This window comes from Ursus maritimus, unplaced genomic scaffold (assembly GCF_017311325.1).
Source record: "Ursus maritimus isolate PB19 unplaced genomic scaffold, ASM1731132v1 scaffold_32, whole genome shotgun sequence".
In the NCBI taxonomy this organism is placed as follows: Eukaryota; Metazoa; Chordata; class Mammalia; order Carnivora; family Ursidae; genus Ursus; species Ursus maritimus.
This window is the reverse complement of record NW_024425786.1, coordinates 19,268,015-19,289,031: the sequence shown is the minus strand read 5'-3', so window position 1 is coordinate 19,289,031 and position 21,017 is coordinate 19,268,015. Positions and strand designations below refer to the sequence as shown.

General features: G+C 52.4%; 1 protein-coding gene and 1 long non-coding RNA gene across 2 annotated transcripts; both read left to right on the top strand.

Annotated features, from left to right (window-relative positions):
* The first annotated feature begins 1,097 nt into the window (after nucleotides 1-1,097).
* Nucleotides 1,098-10,003, top strand: LOC121099825. The gene is made up of 2 exons (XR_005831569.1): nucleotides 1,098-1,435; nucleotides 9,376-10,003. It is a non-coding gene; the product is annotated as an uncharacterized LOC121099825 (long non-coding RNA).
* A 2,490-nt stretch (nucleotides 10,004-12,493) lies between these two features.
* SLC30A2 (solute carrier family 30 member 2) lies at nucleotides 12,494-18,925 on the top strand. The gene is made up of 8 exons (XM_040645558.1): nucleotides 12,494-12,543; nucleotides 13,221-13,441; nucleotides 14,145-14,291; nucleotides 15,008-15,161; nucleotides 15,854-16,010; nucleotides 16,744-16,849; nucleotides 17,958-18,092; nucleotides 18,586-18,925. Exons 1-8 carry the CDS (start codon nucleotides 12,494-12,496, stop codon nucleotides 18,729-18,731), a joined length of 1,116 nt encoding a protein of 371 aa, XP_040501492.1. The 3' UTR covers nucleotides 18,732-18,925.
* The last annotated feature ends 2,092 nt before the right edge of the window (nucleotides 18,926-21,017 follow it).

Genomic DNA, 21,017 nt, shown 5'->3' with positions numbered 1-21,017 from the left:
CCCCCCCCCCCCCCCCCCCCCCCGCCACGTGCCCTGTCTCACCTTGTGTTTCTTTGTCTCTACCTTGCAGGACACCAGTAAGGAGCTGGATGAGGGAGAGACCTTCTGAATGCAGAGAGACTGGGGAGGGTGGGGATGGGCCCAGCTGCCTTGGTGACAGGCCCAGGGTGGGAGGGGTCGGGGCCCCTGGAGGGGCAAAGGGAAGGTGTGTCTTCTCCCTGCTCAGAGAGCAGGAACTAGCAGTAGGACCCCCACTGCTGTGTCCAGCAGCCACTGAACCAGAATTGGAAACGTGCTTGAAACAACCACACAGGACACTTTTCTACGTTGGTGCAAAATGGAATATTTTGTACATTTTTTAAATGTGATTTTTGTATATACTTGTATATGTATGCCAATTGGTGCTTTTTGTAAAGGAACTTTTGTATGATAATGCCTGGTCATTGTGTGACCGGCTATTGTTAGAAAGAGGGGAGGGAAGCCAGCCTGACAAAGCTGCCCTCTTCCTTTCCTGGGAGGGAGGGCTGGGTAGCACTCACAGGCCGAGAAAGGGATAGGGATACTGTACCGTGCAGGTGTCAATGCCGATCCCTGACATAGGGGATGGCAACTGAGTTTGTGTTACATGTTGTTTCAATAAATGCACAGCGCTCTCTTTCTGTTATTACCCAAAGAGCTGGGGTTTCATTCAGCCTGTTGTTCTGGGAAGAACTCAGAGCGGATGGACAGAAGGTCTGATGGGAAGTGTGTTGCAGGCCCGGTTTCCATTCCGCCAAAGAAGAAGTTCTTTAAACTCGCATTTCCCAATGGGAGCGCAGTGGAAAACTGGCCCTGAGAGGGAGTCCCCAAGAAACAGCTTCAATGCCTTGTTTTCTGGTTCTCCAGAACACTGAGACTGAAGCAAAGCTTCAATGCTGTAGCCTCGGGGCGATCCCAGGGCGGCCAGAGGGAAGGGAAGTGGCAGCGGGACAGGAAAGGAGGGAAGCAAATGTGACGTGGGCATTACTGAGCTGGCTACAGCTTCACCAAGAGAACCCCTCCCCTCCCCCCGCCCCCAGCTGCTTGTTCAGTCATGGGAGATATTTCTAGCAAGTCATAAAGAATGCAACACCGCTCAAAGCAGTTCATCGGAGGGAAGAAGGGAGGGAATTTCGTCTCTGTCTCAGGATCGAAGTCCACCTCCCAGAGTGTTAATTCCAGACTTCATGCAGGGCAGGCCGAGCCAGCCACCAGTGCTAGGGGATGGATAAGGCAAAGACCAAGGCCGACGTAGCATCCAGGGCCTCCGTGAACAAGGAGCCAAGGGGCCAGCAGAGAGGTGAGGCCGAGCGGATCCAAGGAGGCACGTGACCGGGTCTGAGCCGCTGCGAACGTAGATCGTTGAGGAACACTGCAGTCTGTCCCATTTTTTCGACATTCAGAGCACAGCAGCAAGGTAAGGGCTCTGAGCAGTCCTGCCATAACCTTAGACAATGATTGGTCCATCTAGTTCATGGTGTTTGAAATACTGCCTCTTGATATTTTTTGGTGGATTGAGTATTTAACCCAGCATTTCCCAGCTTATTCATTCGTGTGACATCGTCCAGAACTAGTGTCCTGTGGAGCTCACTTTATGATAGTGCTTTCGACCCATCACACCTCTGCCCATTTTCACTTCTGGGAGTTTTTCCAAGGCTCACTCAGTCCCTAACTTTGAATTTTCAAAATTTTCTCTCATTTCTAGTCCTTTGTCAAGTTATTATTATTATTATATTATTATTATTATTATTATTTACCAATTGTGGTGTCTAAATGGGGTGTCTTTCTTGAGAAATGAGGGCCCCCAAATGCGGGGTGTCTGATTGGGTGGAAGTCAGTAGTGAGGGCGGTGACAAGAATTCACCTGAGGCGGGACGCCTGGCTGGCTCAGTTGATAGGGCATGTGACTCTTTTTTTTTTTTTCTACTTAAAAAAAAAAAAATTCACCTGAGGCGGAACAAAGGAGATAGAAGTTTACTGAATACGCCTGGAAGGGAGCAGAGGGCAGACGGCAGAGGAGAGGCTGTCTGCACGGAGGCAGGGGGTGGCAGCTGTTTCTAAAGGGGGGACACGAGGAGGCATGCTGATGTATGGAATCTTCCCCTTTTCTGGTAGCCGTGCCTCGTTGTAAGTAGCCCATTGGCTAGTACGGGCCTATGGATATTTTGATGGGCCCGTCTGTATTCAGCCAGGTGGTTGCTGGGAGCCCCTCCTACATTCTATTGTTTAAGCCTATTTGCCTAAAAGCAGCCTCTACCTTCCCCCCCTGACAGATGGACAATGACAAATCTTTGGCATTTGGGCCGAGGTCTCGTCTTCAGTAGCTTCTTCCTGCTGAATGAGGGACACAGAGACGTCCCTACCTAAACTTGTCAGTCCGTCAGGGGTTCTGTCAGTTATAGACCGGAGCATGGTATTAGATTAACGTGCTGATAGGCGATTTGAGTGGAATTCCTTGGTGGCCAGGTCCATGGGATTTGGGGGAGGGGACCCTCCCGTGGTATGGGCTGGAATTCCTGTTGAGCCATCATTCAGATATGGAATTGTTGCATTCTAGAAGTGACAAATTTAAGAAAGAGATTAAAAAGAGGGGGACCAGTAATTAGGAGCAGGAGTATTGAGGCCAGGGGTCCTAAGGAGGGAAGGCGTTAGGATAGCCACGAACAGGTTTCTTTCCAGGAAAACCATCCTTGCATTGCGTGGTCCCAGAAGGAGGAAACCAAAAGAAGGTTACTATGAGGAAGACAAAGCTTAGCCCAAAAAGGGGTGAGGATTGTATTGTGGGGGGTGGGGGGGAAGCTCCAGGTAAGTTATGATTTCTGACCAAGTAAATTTGGAGAGGTCACCCTGAAGGGAAAGGTCAAGAATGAAGTCTTGGGGGGCACCTGGGTGGCTCAGTTGGTAGGCATCTGCCTTTGGCCCAGGTTTTGATTCCGGAGTCCTGGGATCGAGTCCCATATTGGGCTCCCTGCTCAGAGGGGAGTTTGCTTCTCCCTCTGACCCTCTCCCCTCTCCTGCTCTCTTTCACCCTCCCTCTCTCTCTCTCAAATAAATAAATAAAATCTTAAAAAAAAAAAGAATGAAGTCTTGGAATTGGGAAGGAGAAATGGTGAGAGTTTCAGGAGGAAAGTATTTAGGGAGTTTTCTAAGACCATATCATAGAATGATTGAAGGGAAGAGAGTAGGGATTAGCAATGGGTCGGACTCCTGGGTCTCTAGGCCTCTAGGTGTGTATCGCTGGTCTTGTGTGAGTAACAGGTGTAGATCGCCAACAGCTGTACTTAGAGGAGGGCTCCACATCTAGGGCTGGGGCAGTCTTGATTCTGGAAAGGTGGATCCATGGTGAGAAGCCGTGAAGTTTTTCTGCTGTTGGAGTGGTCAAGGAATTCGACGGGGCCAGGTCCAGACAGGTTCAAGTGGCTTTTTGTCCTGCAGAGGCTTAAGGTATACTCAATCCCTGGAAGTAAGTTTTGGACGTATGTTACCTGAGAAAGAGGGGTCAGGATTTGGACCCTACTGGTTTTGATCGTCATTAGTGGCGGAGACCGTTTACCCTAGGGATAAAACAGACTGTGTAATTAGAATAACAAAAAGAAAAAGAAGCCCAACTAAGAGTCCTTTGATAGTTGACAAAAGTCTCCAGTCCAGTTTAACCAATCATTACAGGAGAGAGAGAGATCTTTTAAAGCACCAGTTTGAGTATTTATGTCAGTTAGTAACCCTGTCACATTTCGTCGTTTGGAGTATATACATAACACTCTGTTTTAGTAAAGTATAGGTTCCTGCTTGAGCGCAGTCAGGATAACAAGGGCCATTCAGTTTTGGAGGGCTACCTTTTGAATTTGTGGGTGACTACAAGTTGGGTTTGGTTAAAGACGGCTGTTGCGTGCTTAGTTAAAGCCTCTATTTGCAATTTTATATCATTAGAGGTAGTTCTTGGGACAAATGTGGCGAAGGGATAAAACCATCAGGAAGCCCTCTTTGTCTGAGGTCCGGCCTTAACAATATCCTAATTATGAGGAATCACTGGCAAGCGGGAGAAGACTTGTCTGGGAATATGGGTATCTGGAAGTGTATCATCCAGTCCAATCATAAGGAAAGTGGCCGCATCCGTTATCTCCACAAGTCCACAGTTAACCACATGGAGTGGGGTACACTCCGGCTTTTAAGGAGCCATTTTGTCATCCCAGCCACACAGAATTGGTCAAGGTGCTGGTTGAGTTATATAATTGTTGGGGAATCCATTCCATTTTCCAGTTGTTCAAATAATCATAGGTCCATGGGGTCCTGTTATTATCTCCACAGGATAACAAGCACAAAGATTGTCTATACCTGAGCAATTGTGGCAATTTCTCTGAAGTTTACCTCCAGTTGTCTAGCTCAGGCCAACAAGCATTCAAAGACAAGCAGAACTAGAATTTAACATCCACAAAGGTGTGCTATTAAAACATAATTTTTCTCTCTGAAATCACCCTTTTTAAAAAAAAAAGATTTTATTTATTTATTTGACACAAGGGGGGGAAGCACAAGTAGGGGGAGCGGCAGGCAGAGGAAGAAGCAGGCTCCCCACTGAGCAAGGAGCCCGATGTGGGGCCGGAGCCCGATGTGGGGCTTGATCCCAGGACTCTGGGATCAGGACCCGAGCCAAAGGCAGCGGCTTAACCAACTGAGCCACCCAGGCGCCCCTCTTTGAAATCACCCTTATTTCCAGAGATAAGCAAATCAAGAATAACTCGTTTGGAAAACAAGTCCAATTTTAACAAACCTGACCTAATCATTTGCAGAGGGTCAGCAAGAATAGTGATTGATCATAATAGATCTTTTAAAATTTGCTTTGCTGGAATTCTTTATAAGGAATCTCAATTGAACTTTTAGTAGCCTCTCTAGGCCAGAAGCCAAGACCAAATACTTGCCATCAGTCATGCCTTCAATACCTGTGGATTTGGGCAAATTCCTCTGCTCGGGGTCCCCAAAATGTCCTGAGGCTCCTGCACCTGCAGGAAGTGACATTCTTTACTCACCTGGTGAGGCTGCTGGGAGCCCTGTAAGCAAGGTATCAGGTCAACATTTTCAAGGGGTTTTATTGGCTTCATGGTTCATAAAGTCAATCTCAGCTCCTTCAGGCTGTCTGGTGATATCTGAGTCTGTGCAGGTCTCTCTCAAAAGTGACACCAGTCAATGCCTTTGTAAAATAACCAGGGTTCCCAATGGTGTCCAGTTACAAGGAGAACAGATTTTTATTGAACTTATGAAAATAACCATGATTGCCATGAATGAAAGAATACTCACTGAGACTTTTTGAATTTCAGAAGGTTCAGATAGAGAAAAGTTCAATGCTTCAGGGTACCTGGGTGGCTCAGACGGTTGAGTTTCTGACTCTTGATTTTAGCTCAGTTCATGATCTTGGGGACGTGAGATCCAGCCCTGCATTGGATCAGGCCTGCTTAAGGTTCTTTCCCCCTCTCTGCCCCCCCCCCTTGTGTGTGTGTGTGTGTGCAAAAAGTAAAAATATCTTAGGAGAAACTTTCCTTAATCTGGAAGAGCAAACATTAGAGAACCAGCATTTTTTCCCCCCAAGATTTTATTTACTTATTTGAGAGAGAGAGAGAGCATGAGCAGGGGTAACGGCAGAGGGAGAAGGAGAAGCAGACTCCTTGATGAGCAGGAAGCCTGACCAGGGCTTGATCCCAGAACTCCAGGATCCCAGGATCCTGGGATCATGACCTAAGTCGAAGGCAGATGCTTAACCAACTGAGCCACCCAGGTGGCCCAAGAGAGCCAGCAATTTTTTTTTAAGATTTTATTCATTCATTTGAGAGAGAGAGAGAAAGAGAGAGAGCCAGCGAGAGAGGGAACACAAGCAGGGGGAGTGGGAGAGGAAGAAGCAGGCTCCCAGTGGAAGAGCCTGATATGGGGCTCGATCCCAGAACGCCAGGATCACGCCCTGAGCCGAAGGCAGACGCTTAACGACTGAGCCACCCAGGCGCCCCGAGCGTCAGCAATTTTTAAACAGGAGTCACAAAAACTATAATCATTTTCCTCAGTTCATTTAGTTCCATGTTACTAAGTTTTGTTCGATTTGAATGCAGCTTTTCGTTAGCTCTGGAAATTCTTACTCATTTCAGTTTTATGATCTTAAAGATATCAAATACCTGTATTTGTCAAAAGCCCTTTTTATGAACCTCCTTGAAGATGAAACACATTTCACAAGAGCATCAGAACAATAACTATAAATGACGAAGAACTCCGACACGGACGTTGTGATGATCTGACGTGAGAGTTCATCATGATGCAATTGACAAGGAAATTCAGTTATTTCTGGGACACGTCCAATCTCAGGGAAGTTTGTTAAAAACTTTAGAAAGTTTCAAAGCACGTGCCTAGATAAGATTTCAGATCATCAAAGACCTGTGAAAGACAAAACATAGAAACTGGTTTTTCTGGGCAGACCAAGAAAAGAAAAAACAACTTTGTTTACATTTTCTTATCAAGAGCGGACCAACAATCCAAGAAAACTTAGTCTTTTTAACAGAGAGAAAGCAGAATTTCAATCTTATACCAGCATACTTTTAAAATTCATTCATTTCAATCTTAGTTTGTCCTGATAACACATAAAATTCCTTTCCAAAGATTCCCCTTCATACACCTTCCACAACTTTCTTTTGCGTTCAGATTTTGTCCCAAGCCATTTCTCTCCAAATAACCAGTTTCATTTTAGGACAAAATTCCGTTTTTCCTTCAACAAAAATGTGTTTCTGTTCCTTACATCTTTCTTTTTTTTTTTTCTTACATCTTTCTTACACATCTCTTACTTTCCTGCTTACAGAGTTGCTTCCCTTATTTCCATCATTCTTAAATACATTTAGCAGAATTTTGAACTCTTAGGATCCTTAGTCTCCAGTACAAGCTAGGTAGTGGCCAATTTTGAATTGCTACACCACAGCTCTTTAGATGGCAAATTTATGAATCAATTAAGCACAAAGCATATTCTTCAACGCTCAAATATCCTTAGTTCCTCAGCAATAAGAAGTCAAAACCACACACCTATGTTCAGTGATCAATGCTTTCGCCCTCCTTTCTATTTGGAAAAGACCTAGATGTCCATGAATTCAACCCAATTTATCATCCAAGCAAAACTGTAAAGTTTCAGGTTCCCAAAGACTATCTGAACAACTACCCATGAACACTTTGAGACAGAAAAATTAACCGTCATTTGAAGTCGTCGTTTTGCCGACAAATTGCAACAGAGTACACGAGCTTATTTGACCTTCAGCAAACCTTGGCAGAATGAAAGTTTCAATTACTTTAAATACAGACTTATGTTCCACTTGGGTTCACTTAAAAGTCAATCAATTTGTTCCCCATTGTTGGTTTTTCACTGGGGCACTGGTGGGGAAATCTGAAGTGGGCAGTGTAAGTCCAAGGGGCTGCTCTTCACTCCCTGACGGCAAGGGTAGAAGAGGAGCCAATGGCCCAGGAGGCACCGTGGACGGTACAGGAACCTGTTAACCTAGGCGGCACCCAAGGTGGGGCTGGAACAGGAGGAGGAGAGGGAGGCAGAAGAGATGAAGCATCCGGTATGTCAGCAGGTAGCAGTCAGACACATTCTGTAAGACGCTCTTAGGTCGAGGTCCTGATTTAGGGCCATGAAACCGAGCAAGATACGTACGGGACTTCCCACCATTTGGAGTTCAGCAAAGGAGGTCAAGCGGGAAAATAGTATTATAAGAAAGAGGTCCTTGGGAGGGCCATATCTCTTGATCTGGGAGTTTATCAAATCTGTTCCAGCTTCTAAGAATACAGCCCAAAGGAGTAGAGGGGGTCCCATTGTGCGAAAGACTGGCTGCCGATTCCCAAGGGGGTGCCCTCGCCAAAGAGAATGGAGATCCTACTTGAGGTCGCCATTTCAGTCTGTGGCTCTGCTGAGCTGAGAAAAGACTGGACCTACATGAGGCAACTGACCCTTTGGGTGGTGTCCCACCACAGAAAGGGGTAGCAGCAAATGGCATGGCACTTCCTGTGGTCTCAGCTAAAGCCTGATGCTGTTTGGCCAGACCGGGTGGGAAAAAGGAGGGGGAGGACTGACCACTCAGGTGCGTGGGAGCAGGTTTGCCCGCAGATCAAGATGGCAGCTGGGCCCCGAGCTAACAGAGGTAAAGGGGCAGAGGCTGTAAGAAGGGAGGTAGCTGAGAGCCAGCATCAAGAAAGGGTCCCAACCGAGTCCCTAACATGGGGGATTCTCTGGGGGAGCAGCCAATTGTGCTGGACTTTGGCAGCAGACCTCAGGAGGGAGTGAGACAGCAGAGGAAAGGGCTCCTTCCTCACAGGCCCGACAGTCTGACCTGTTCGCCCTCAGACCTTTAGACCACACCAGGGAGCCGTCCTGGCCACGGGCCCTCAGTTGTCTGGGAGGTACTCGGGTTAGACTGAAGCGGGGCTGAAAGGTCTAAGAGAAGGGTCCCTCCCAAGGGCAGAAGGGGAAATCTCTCACCCTTCAGGGCCAGGGTGGTCCAGCTGGTTCCCCCTCGGGGCTTTGGATCCTCACTGAGCAGGAACCTCGCAAGAAGTTGTCAGGTGCCCAAGGAATGCTAGAGTTGGTCCGCTGAGGGGAAAGTCCTGAGAAATTCCCGGAGAATCCAGGGAAAGTGCCAGACCTGCAAAAGCTCCTTGGGCAGGCTTCCCCTAGATGCGTGTTGGGTGGGGAGGCCACAAAGTCTCCCCGTACGGGCCACGAAATGTGGTGTCTACATGGGTGTCTCTCCTGATCAGATGAGGGCCCCTCAAATGTGGGGCTACTGATTGGGTGGAAGCTGGTGGCCCAAGCGGTGACAAGACTTCACCTGAGGCAGAACAAAGGAGATAGAAGTTTACTGAATACGCCTGGAAGGGAGCAGAGGGCGGACAGCAGAGGAGAGCCTGCCCGCAGGGAGGCAGGGGGTGGCAGCTGTTTCTAAAGGGGGAAGACGAGGAGGCGTGCTGATGTATGGAATCTTCCCCTTTTCTGGTAGCCGTGCCTCGTTGTAAGTAGCCCATTGGCTGGTTCGGGCCTATGGATATTTTGATGGGCCCGTCTGTATTCAGCCAGGTGGTTGCTGGGAGCCCTTCCTACATTCCATCGCTCAAGCCTGTTTGTCTGAAAGCAGCCTCTACACAAATTGTGTGATATGTTACACACAAGGAAAGAAAACAAGCTGTAGAGTTTAATAAGCTGCCACATAATGAAATTCTGTGTTGCTACTGTGCGAGTCGAGAAAAAGAACACTGACAGCCCCCGGAAGCCCCCGTGTGGCCCCCTCCTTGGAGGTAGCCATTATCGTGCCTTTTTTTGATGATCACACACTTGCTTTTTTTTTATAGGCCTGAAGTACCTTCCTATAGCAGATCGAAGGCATTTGAAGCCAGAAAGAGAGAGGTTTTCATCATTTTGAAATCATAAGAATCAGAATTACAACCTGTCCACATTCGGCCTCCAGATTTCTTCTCCAGGTTGCTGATAACGTGAGAAACAGGCGTAGCAGTCCACTATCTTGTCACTTATCAGAGAGAAGAGGGAAGGCAGTCAAAGCTAGTCGTCAACGTTTTAATCCCAGGGAGGTATTTCTAGATTGCAAATGGGAGGGTCTCTACTTTGCCACACAAAGGGCTCGGCTTGTCCTCGCAAACCAGAACACCTACTATGAAGGGTTCTTTTTTTTTTTTTTTTAAAGATTTTATTTATTTATTTTGACAGAGAGAGACAGCCAGTCAGAGAGGGAACACGAGCAGGGGGAGTGGGAGAGGAAGAACCAGGCTCCCAGCGGAGGAGCCCGATGTGGGACTTGATCCCAGAACGCCGGGATCACGCCCTGAGCCGAAGGCAGACGCTTAACGACTGAGCCACCCAGGCGCCCCATACTATGAAGGGTTCTCGATCAAAGACTTCCTTTAAGATCATGCTGTAAGAGGGGAACGCTTCGAAGGGGTTATTCCAATAAATCTTCAATATGGTTCCATAGCCTGCTGCATTAGAATCACCAGAAAAGGTTTGGTTTTCTCTAAACTTTAATTTGGGAAAATTTCAAACATATGGAAAGGTAGAGCAAATAGTATAAAGTACCCATCAGTCAGTTTCAACAGTTTTTGACACATTTGTTTCTTCTCTACCGTTACCCACTTCCCGCACTGGGATTCTTTGGGGGCAAATCCCAGATATCGTATCATTTTATCTTTTGATACTTTAAATAAAGGTACTTTTATTTTTTTAAAAAAGATTTATTTATTTGAGAGAGAAGGGGAGCACACACGCTGGAGTGGGGGAGGGGCGGAGGGCAAGGGGGAAGAGAGAATGTCCAGCAGACCGTGCTGACCGTGGAGCCCAACATGGGGCCGATCCCACAACCCTGAGATCAGGACCCCAGCTGAAATCAAGAGTTGGATGCTTAGCAGACTGAGCCACCCAGGCGCCCCTGGACTCTATATTTTTAAAATAAAATTCCTCAGGTTGAGGTCTGAGAACTGCTAGGCCATTCATGTAGGCCTCCTGGCAATCTCTGGAGCCAGGTATATAATAATATAAGCGGGCCTAGCACTATATCAAAGTCTTGACTGGTCAAACTCTTGCAAATCAATTAAAGTGCATCTTGGAAAGTATTAATTTAAAGGAAATCTGACATAAAAGTTCTTTATAAAATGAATATATCCATCTGAACTCGATTTGTAAATCTGCGTTTATTGAGAACTTACAATGTACTCTGCATTGAAAGAAATGAGGGACATAAAAATATACTTTTTAAAGCATAAACATTTTGCCATCAAATAAGTTATAAGATTCTTTTTTAAAAATCTTAATTAATTAATTTGAAAGAGAGAGCACGCAATTGGGGGGAGGAGCAGAGGGAGAGGGACAAACAGACCCCTCGAGGAGCAGGAGCCCAATTCGGGGCTTGATCCCAGGGTCCTGGGAACATGACCCCGAGGGCACACTTAACCGACTTGGCCACCCAGGAGCCCCCAAGTTACAAGATTCTGATTGAGTTGGTTTGATGCAGCATTTTGGGAACCTGCATTTTAACACTTTTCCCAGGTAACGGAATTCTTAGACTATACCCGGAAAACCACAACGCTTAAGGTAAATGTTTTTCACACTCGGAGTCCAGAGGCGGTGGAAAAGCACTCAGTGGGTACCCAATCTTGGTAGGCATGGTGCTGCCACCCTCACTCCTTGCACCTGGTCTGCAAATAAAATGACTCTTGTCAGGGAGAGACTGAAGGAACCCTCTTTAACCCCAGTGGTGTGGGCAAGTGGCTTGCACTTTAGACACTTGTCTATGTGAAGGGACATAGCCAAGCCATGGTCCCCTAGACCAAGGGCATGGGGGATGATGGAGTGACTGGGCAGAGAGGTCAGCAGTCCAAAGTTCTTTCTATATAATGGGCCCCTATCAGAGTCCATCCATAAGGCTAGGCCATAAGGTCCTGACCGCCCCCGCCACCCGGCCCCCGAACAGCTGTGAGAAGACGCAGCTTAAAGTGGGTGGGGCACCAAGCCAACACAGACAGGCCAGCTTCTCTCGTGGAACACCACGTACAGCACCTTCGGGGGGCTTCTGTGAGCTGTTGCAGGGCAGGGAAGGGAGGGGGGGTGGTGTCTGTTCTTTGCGGATGGTGACTGCTGCTGAAGGGCCACACTGCTCTACGTAGGGGCGGAGATAAAGCGACTCCAAATAGTAATCGGAGCGCGCGGGAGGGCAGGAACTGGCGCTGCTTGGGTGGCTAGGATGGGACAATCAGTCTCAGCCGGTCCTAAGCAGGGCTCCTGCCCCAGCCCGAGGGCAGGCATATCCCACCCCCAGGGGACCCCCTAGCCTGAGCGGAAGAACGCAGCCAACCTCGGGAGTCTCCAGCCTGAGGGGAAGACACAACCAGCCTCAGGAGCCACATTCCTGCTCTCAGGGGACCCGGAGCAGCTTTCCACAAACCGAGGTCCGAGAACGCCTCGGCGGGATGCGGCCAGGCGCGCGGGGAGAGTGAGCGCAGCCGTCGTCCAGTCCTAAGTCACGCGCGGCCGGCTCCTGGGGCCCCAGGGGCACTAGACACGGGGTGCTCGGGGGCAGCGCCAGGGAATCCTTTGCAGCCGGCCTCCCCTCCCTCTTCCCAGCGGACTTTTGCACACGACGCGCAGCGATCCGCTTCACACGGGGTGGCAGGGGCCGGATAAAGCGGGAGGGCGCGGGGCGCAGCGCGCAGCGGCGGGCACGGACCGGCTGGAGTGGCCGGAGCGGCAGCGGGACTGCCCCAGCGCGGCCCGGGCGGGAGCTGCCCCGCGAAGCAGCGGGCGGACGAGAGGCGCGGGCGCAGGGGCGGCGGGAGCGGCGCGCGGGGCCCTCCGTGCAGGTGGGCGCGCGCTGCGCAGCGTCCCGCGCGCAACTTCCAGGGCGCATTGGGCGCGGCGGCCGCACGCGGCTTCCCGGACCGAGCGCCGGGCGCGCGGGGCCGCATGGAGCCCACCGAGAAGCAGCATCTGGTGGACGCCAGGCCCGGAGTCCGGTAAGGCGAGAGCCTGCGGAGCAGCGGGGATTTGAGCGGCATCGGGCGCACCTCCTGGTTTGCCGTTTACAGTGGACGGTTTTGCCGGCGGCTTGAACTGGGACCGCACAGAGGGGGGCGGGGGGAGGGGAGGGAAAGGGGAAAATCGAGCTTGGGCAGGGGGATCATCCCCCCCCGCCCCCCCGCAGCTGAGCACAGATCCTGACCCCTGCCCGCTAGTGGGCAGTCGCATGCCTGGAGCCCCGCCCGTGGCCCGACACTTTGCCCCCGGGCAGCCCCGCCCTGGGAGGCCCTGTGTCCCCGGGTGCGCAAGAGGGGCGTCTGCCCTTCTCCCTGAGCCTGAGCTCTGTTCCTTCTCCGTGCTTGGCTGCACTGGCCCTGCCCCTTGGCCAGTGCCCAAGGTCTTTGCCTCCTCCGTCTTTGCCCCGGGTGGGGGAGGAGGGAACACCCTGGGCCAAGCCCCCAAGACTCCTGGACTGGTCATTTCCCCAGCACCCCACTCCAAACACGAGTTTCTGGTCACTCTTCAGGGACTGTGGAGCTTGGAGTGCCCTTAGCTATTCTTTGAATTGGAATGGGAACGTTTGCCAAGGCCCCATAGAGAGAGAGGACTGGAGTCAGCCCTCCCTGCCCTCAACTCAGAACTGAGTCCGCCCTCTCCCATCCTCTCTGGCCAGGTCTTACACGGGATCTCTGTGGCAGGAGGGGACTGGCTGGATCCCTCTGCCCCCATCTGGCCTGGACTTGCAGGCCATTGAGCTAGTCACTGAGAGTAATCATTACTGTCATGCCCAGAAGGGTCCTGGCAGTCACTTGGACCCCAAGAAGGAGCGGGCCCGGCGACAGCTTTATGTGGCCTCTGCCATCTGCCTGGTGTTCATGATTGGGGAAGTCGTTGGTAAGAACTTTTGTGCTAATTAAATGAAATTGGGTGCATGCATAGTCTCATGATCCAAAAGGCTTTTCTCCAGGATGTTCCCAGTAATATTAACACTAATAGCCCCGGGGCATCTGCCTCGCTCAGTCAGTAGAGCATGCGCCGCTTGACCTCAGTCAGGGTCCTGAGTTCAAGCCCCACATTGGGTGTGGAGCCGACTTAATTAAAAAGAAACTACTAATAGCCCCATTTATTGAACATTCACTAATGCTGAGACTTTTACAGGTTATCTCATCCAGTCCTCACTACAAGCTTGTACTGTCATGTGGGTGTTGTCATTCTTATTTTACAGATGATGAAACCGAGGCACGTTAAGGTTAAGTAATTTGCCCAAGATCACGCACAACCAGCGTGTTAAGGGACGGCCTGAATGCCTAGAAGGAAAGAGCATTTACTGACTGCCTCCTATGCTTTCCAAGCCCTATTTGAACTTGATTTTCACAATCACCCTCTAAGTAGATCTTGTCAGTCCCATTTCACAGATAAGAGGGTGAGGCTCAGAGAAAGTCACTTGCTCATGGTTACATAGCTAATGGGTGGAGAGGTCCTAAATCCGTGGTCTTTCTCCAGAGCCCCTGGTTTCCCTGCTGCACACACAGTCTGGGAAGTTGGCTCCACGGGGAGCTGACAAGCCCCCTCCATCTCTCTGGTCATGCCCCTGCAGGTGGGTACCTAGCTCACAGTTTGGCAGTCATGACCGACGCAGCCCACTTGCTCACTGACTTTGCCAGCATGCTCGTGAGCCTCTTTTCTCTCTGGATGTCCTCTCGACCAGCCACCAAGACTATGAACTTCGGCTGGCAGCGAGCTGGTGAGGACCCTGGTGGGGGTGGGAATGGGGTTGGAAGAGGGAGCGGGTCAAGACGTGGGTTCTTTGGTGGCTGCAGTAGTGAGTGAGGCCCGGAGGGTGACTGGGGTCGGGGAAGAGGATGTCAGTTTTGGCTTCTGTCCTCTGGCAGCTCCCAGGCTGACAGAGAAGCTCTGGTCCCCTGTCCTCTGGGAATTTCCAGTCTGCAGGGAAAGGAGAGTTCACCTTCCTAAGAAATGAAATGGCCAGACTTCAAGAACAAATGACTGTGGCATTAACGGCACATAATTCCATATGGAATAATTTCCTGGGCAGGGGAAGGTCAGCAAAGCATTCTGGAAGATAGAGGCTTTAAGGCCCCTTTAGTGCGTCTCTGGGCCGCATTGTCATTTTCCTCTTGGTGGGAGATGGCCCAGTCTCCTCAGAAGCCTCAGTTTGTCAGCCGAGCAATAGGTATATATTTTAATAAGTCAGTTTCTTTACATGTAAAACGAAAGGGTTGACCAGGTGACTTCTGCAGTTCCTTCTAGCTCTGACGTACTCTGATGAGTGGTGAGGTAAGGTTTGACCATGCCGGCCATACCTTCGGCAGAGCCCAGTGGATCCAGGCCCTGACTTCGCAGGGAGGGGGCAGGGGGGGATCATGGAGGGATGGGGAGGCCTCCTCAGTCTTAGGGCCCCATGCTAAGATGGGTATTGGGGGTTGGGTTCTTTCTCAGAGATCCTGGGAGCCCTGCTCTCTGTACTGTCCATCTGGGTCGTGACTGGAGTGCTGGTGTTCCTGGCGGTGGAGCGGCTAATCTCTGGGGACTATGAGATCGAAGGGGGGACCATGCTGATCACGTCGGGCTGTGCTGTGGCCGTGAATATCATGTGAGTGTGGCCTCTGTTCCCTGTGAGTCCTCCCTCCCACTTTTCACACGCATATCTGCGTGCCTGCTCTCAGTGGAAGGAGGCCATGTGTCGGCCACAGGACCAGAATTTCCCTAGTGGTCTGAGCTCTGGTTCCTGGAACGCCTCAGTCCTGCCTCAGGCATAGGCTGAGGCCATGGAGAGCCCCTCCCCCCGTATGTGTGCGTGAATAAACCAGGAGCCTTCATACCTGAAATGGGAAGGGGTGAGTCTAGCTCTTACAAGGGCAGATGTCCCTAGGGCAGAATCCCAAGTTCTTTTTCAAGCTGGTGTGCCTGAAGTCGCTGTCAGTGAGAGGCAGGGTGTGTGGAACATGGGTGTCTTTCTGGGCTTCCTCTCCCTTGGTCAGTGGTCTTGGGCAAGTCACTTCCCTCTCTAGGCCTCAGCTTCCCCTTCTGCGAAAGGGTGGGGGGAACGGGATGACCTCCATGGTGCCCTCCTGTTCTGAGATTTGGCATCTTTGTGCCCAGATCTAGCCTGGCATTGGAGCTGAGCCGTTCTCCTGTGGCGCTCTGAACCAAGGCCAGGTGGGTTGGGGATCCTCACCAGGCAAAGGGAACAGGCAGTTTGGGGACTAACAGGAAGGCCGGCCCTACTGGGGGGCCTCTACCTGCCATGTCAGTGAGCCCTTGGCTTTGTCTCTGCTTCTGCAGAATGGGGTTGACTCTTCACCAGTCTGGCCATGGGCACAGCCACGACAGCAGCCAGCCGCAGGAGAACCCCAGTGTCCGAGCTGCCTTTATCCACGTGATTGGGGACTTTCTACAGAGCATAGGCATCTTGGTGGCAGCCTATATTTTATACTTCAAGGTCAGAGCTGGGGACAGAGGGAGGTAGGCTGGGGGTGGGGGTGGGCAGGAGAGTATAGATCCGGGGGCTCCTCTCTACACGTGGCCCTTTCCAGGTTCTAGCTCCCTCCCAGCTGTGTGCGGAGAGGAAAGGAACATTTACCCAGGGCCAACCAAGTGTCAGCAACTCTGATCTTCACAGCAATCCTGAAGAGCAGATGGTGTTTTCTGCAGCTCAGAAAGGTTCAGTGACTTGGATAGTGTCACGCAGCTGGGAAATCGTGGAGCCAGATTCAAACCCCCAGGCCTGTGTGCTGCCAGTGCCTGGGCCTTGCCCGTCGCATAGACGCAGAGTGGTGTAGTGGAAAGAGCCAGGCGTTGGGGCTGACGTCTGGCTCCACCCCTTGCTAGCTGTGTGATACAGTCCTTTGAGCTCGCTGGTCCTCAGTTTCTCCATCTGTAAAATGAGCTGTCGGACCATTGGTGTCTATGATTCCTTTCAGTTTTGTTGACACTTCAGTCCCTTGGGCAAGGAGGGGTGGGAAGGGACTGTGCCTTATCCTGAGCTGTGATCTGTGCTGCCTGTTCTTGTGGACACAGGATGAAAGGCAGAGAATGGGGAGGCAGAGCCAGGGTGAGGCTTGTGCCCACTCTGCAGAGTGCCCCTCTCCCCGACTCAGCCCGGGGTGGGAAAGGAGAGAGAGGCTGAGGTGCTAGGTGCTGAACCACAGCTCTGCCTTCCCTTCTTTCTGTAGCCAGAGTACAAGTATGTAGACCCCATCTGCACCTTCCTCTTCTCCATCCTGGTCTTGGGGACAACCTTGACCATCCTGAGAGATGTGATCCTGGTGCTGATGGAAGGTAACCTGGGCTTGGGGCTCTCCTTTTGCTCTGGGCTATCCAGCACTAACAACGTTTGGGGGGAGGGGCAGGGGAGTCCCAGCACGCTGTCAGGGAGCCATGGTCTGGAGCCTGGCACAGGCTGGAAAACCTCCTGGGGCCCCAGGCCAGTCTTGGCATCAAGCTGAGCCCTCAGGTGTGGCTATTCCTAGAAATGTCCCCTGGAGCGTACCTTCCCTTCCCTCTAGCCCCAGGGTGTCCCCTCCCCTGCTGGGGTGTGTCTTCCCTGGCTAGTCAGGTAACTCTAGGTGGTGTTTCTACCACCGGATGCTCCTCCCCTCCCCCCGTACACCTCCTCAGTCTCCGTCTGCCTTCCCTCGGCCAGAGAGAGGGACGAGGAGGGGACGAGGATTCTGCCTCCCGTTGCACAGGAGGCAGACTGAGGCTCAGGAAAACAAGGTGGTGGGTGTTGGACAAGCCTCTCAAATCCCCTCCAGCTCACTGCCTTCCTTTCTGAGGCCTCCACCTCGGGAGCACGTGGCTGGGCTCTGGAGGCTTCCTCAGTGCTGGCAAACGGTCCGCCCTGTCTTAACCACATTCACCAGCTTTCTTGTGCCCCAGGGTCTCGGGTCGTGGGGCTCTGGGCAGCCACGGTCAGTCCGAAGTTGGCCGCTGATCTGGAGTCGGCGGGAATGTCTGGCTGCAGGTCAGAGCATTTTCCCCAAGAGTGTGACGGACCCAGATACAAGCGATGATGCTGATGCCCCGTGTGGCTGCGGGGGTCCCCAGGTTCCCCTCTTCCCTTCCAAAAAATAGTGTTTGGGCACCTGCTCTGGGCCAGGCAGTGTTCTAGGCACTGAGGATACAGTGGTAGACAAAACAGACTCCCGCGCTCGTGGAATTTCCGTTTTAGAGGGGACACGGGCAAGAGACTGACTGACAAGGTCATTTCAGACAGTGTCAGGCATGAGGAGGAAAATACAAAAGGGCAACGTGGAGATCATCGGGGAGGTGGGGGCAGCATCGGATCTGCTGGGGTTCTTCTCTGAGGAGACAACATTTGAACAGCAGAAACCAGCAGGGGCGGGAGGGAGCAGGCTTCTTCAGTCCCTGTCCCCGCCGCCCTCAGGGACCCCCAAGGGTGTGGACTTCACGGCTGTACGGGATCTGCTGCTGTCGGTGGAAGGGGTGGAAGCCTTGCACAGCCTGCACATTTGGGCCCTGACCGTGGCCCAGCCCGTGCTGTCTGTCCACATTGCCATCGGTGAGTGGCCAGGATCCTCAGGGCAGGGGGAGGGACAGAGGCCGCCGGAGGCCTGGGGCCATCCCGGAAGCGCCGGATGACCTCGATGTCTGCAGCACGTGGCTGCTTTGAACCTGGCCCCATGTTGAGTCCTTTATAGACCTTAGTTCATTTGGTCATCACAATCCCATTTATAGATGAAGAAACTGAGGCTGGGGCTGGGGTGGGGCGGTCCTGTCACTTGCCCGGGCTTTGACAGCTCCTAGATGGCCGAGCAAAGATTCCCAGCCTCAAAGCCAGGGCTGCCCCTGCTCTTGTGGGATTGTGTGGGATTGTGCCAGGTGTGGGAACCCGAGGGTGGCCAGTGCAGGGGTGGAACCGGGGGTCTCCCTGATTGCCGGTACCCTGTCCTGCTGGGGGTGGGGAACGAGCTAGGCTCCTGGTCATTCCCCAGGGCCCGAGAGTGAGTAAATCGTTGTCCGGTGCCTCTCCGATGTGTCCTCTTGGCCCCTAGCTCAGAATGCAGATGGCCAGGCTGTGCTGAAGGCAGCCAGCACCCGCCTGCAGGGCAAGTTCCACTTCCACACCATGACCATCCAGATCGAAGACTACTCTGAGGACATGAAGGACTGTCAGGCGTGCCAAGGCCCCTCCGACTAACTGCCTGGCCAGGTGCCAGCTGAGGCATGGACGGGACCAGCAGCTGGTGGGGTTGAGTGCCTCCAGGCCCCGCCAGGACTTGGGCTCCCCTGGCCGTGTTATAAAGCGGGTCCCTCTCCTGACGTCTCCTCTGTGTTCAGTGTGAAGGAACTGTCCCCTGCCTCCCCCATCTGACTAGATAGCCAGTTTAAGGATGGAGACTCAGCAGGTGTAAGGGTAGTATGATCCCGCTCTTCCAGCTTCTGGGTTGGTGCCTGGCGGGGCTGGGTTTGGGCCTAATCCTCAGCTAACGCCTTCCTACCACCAGCCTCTGAAAAGGCAGGGAGGCACAGTGAGGGGTGACAGAGGGGAGACTGGCTCCAACGTCCCCTTGCTCACCTGCCGTATTCCTCATTTCAGTCTGTCTGGCCTTTGCCTTACGAATCTATGAAGAAGCCCCTTCTCCCTCTGCCTCTAACAACATGGTGTAAGGAGGCCTTGGGGCTTGGGAGTTGTGAGGACCCTGCACTCTCCGACCTGTCCCTCTGAGGTGGGAAACCAGCGGGCCCCTGAGGCCTGTCTGTGCCTTAGTTACTTCAGCTCTGAGCCACATGTTTCCCTTTCTTGGAGGGGGGAGGCTTCTGACCGTGTCAGGACCTGGGTGGTTTCTTCTTTCCTTATTCCCCCAGCCCAGGAACCCTGTGCCAACACAATGATTCCCTTGCCTCAGGTGGTGGGTGGGGGGGGGGTGCAGGGATTTCAGTGTGGGTTCTGCCCTAATAACCCTACAGCCCCTGGCCCACTTCTCTTGTCCTGATAGAGTCTCAGGGATCTCAGAGCCTGACATGCGATGTGATTGGGCCAGCGCTGTGGCTGGTGTGGCCTGACCCGCTCAGAACTTGAGGATGGAGGACAAAGGGGTTGGTTGTACAACGGATGGGAGACGGCTTCTTGAGGTGTATCTAGATTCCCAAATTAGGGGCAGCTTGTGTTTACAAGATGAGGAGGGGAGACTGGTCCCTAGTCTCACAGAGAAGGCAGCACCGCCACTCAGTAGGTGGCCCGAAGGTGTCATCAGAGAAGGAGAGACTAAGAATGAACCTACCCTCACAGGGTTGTTGTGGGGACCGGAGCCAGAATTTGTTAAGCACCTGGTATTCCTTGCAGAGTGCGTACTTTGATCATCACGCCGGAAAGATGCCGCCTGAGGCCACCTCGCCAAAGGCCAGGTGGGCTTCCTAGCCTCCCCAGGGCCAGCACTCTGTCTTGACTCTGCCCTGATTTGTGGCAGGAAGAGGAAGGGTTGGTCACTTGCCTTCCCCTGTGAGCCTCTCTCTTCCCGTCTGTGAAATAACCTCTTGATGCCTTTCAAGCACTGTCGTCCAGGCTTACCTGTGGTCTAGGTCGTTGGGTTCTTCAGCCCCTCAAAATCTGTGGGAAGTCTGTGGCCTGGAAGTGTGAGGTGGGGGACCACTGAAGGCTGTGCTCTACTCTACTCCAGTCTCTGGGGAGTCAAACCCCTTCTGCCCTCCAGGCCCCGGGAACCTGGATCCTGAGCTTTGCTGTGTGCCAAGTCCTTACACCCCTCTCAGGAGACTGCTTCTACAGATGAGAAAAGCAAAGCTCAGAGAGGTTGAGTCTCTGAAGTCACACAGCCACCGAAGCAGGTCGGGGTTTCTGCCTCAGTCACCCAGGCCTCCGTCTACAGCAGGAGCTGAAAACCTGGGCTGCGTGTTGGTACAGTGTGAGCCCTTGGGCCTGGCAGTGCCCTCCATGGGTAAGGCCATGCCAGGGCAGTTAAATATCTGGGTGCTGGAGCTGTGAGTGGGAAGGGGAAGAGTGCCTCCTTCTCTTGGCTGGGCCTGGCGCTCAGAGCCCTCCCCACCCTGGGAAGGGTGCCTGGGCCACAGCTGTGTTCTTCCTCACCCACCTTCAACTGTTCTTGACCCTGGGCCAGAATGCCTTCCGTCCTCTTTAACCCCCAGGTCCCCCTTTGCCTCAATAATCTAGCAGCCCCATGCCTCCCAAGGGAGAGCCCTCTCTGCACCCCAGTTGTGACTGGTTCCAGGGAGGACCTGAGTCATCCAGGGGCCAGAGGTCAAGCTGGAGGGTGGGGGTGGGAGGCCTTGGAGAAGCCCTGGGGGACAGCATGTTCTGGACAGCCAGGGTGAGCTAGTCACGAGAGTTTCCAAAGCCGCGAGGCCATCAAAGCAGGAAAACACCTGACACCCTGGACCTGGGCTGGACCCATCACCCCCACCTCTCTAGGGTCACCCCATTCCCCCCCAAGCCCTGAGTTCCCCCTCC

Bases quoted from the DNA above. Each gene is read 5' to 3' on its own strand.
- SLC30A2 (XM_040645558.1), top strand. From the start codon at position 12,494: ATGGAGCCCACCGAGAAGCAGCATCTGGTGGACGCCAGGCCCGGAGTC. The intron at 12,544-13,220 runs GTAAGGCGAGAG...CTCTCTGGCCAG, and splicing joins GACGCCAGGCCCGGAGTCCG to GTCTTACACGGGATCTCTGT. The intron at 16,011-16,743 runs GTCAGAGCTGGG...TTCTTTCTGTAG, and splicing joins CCTATATTTTATACTTCAAG to CCAGAGTACAAGTATGTAGA.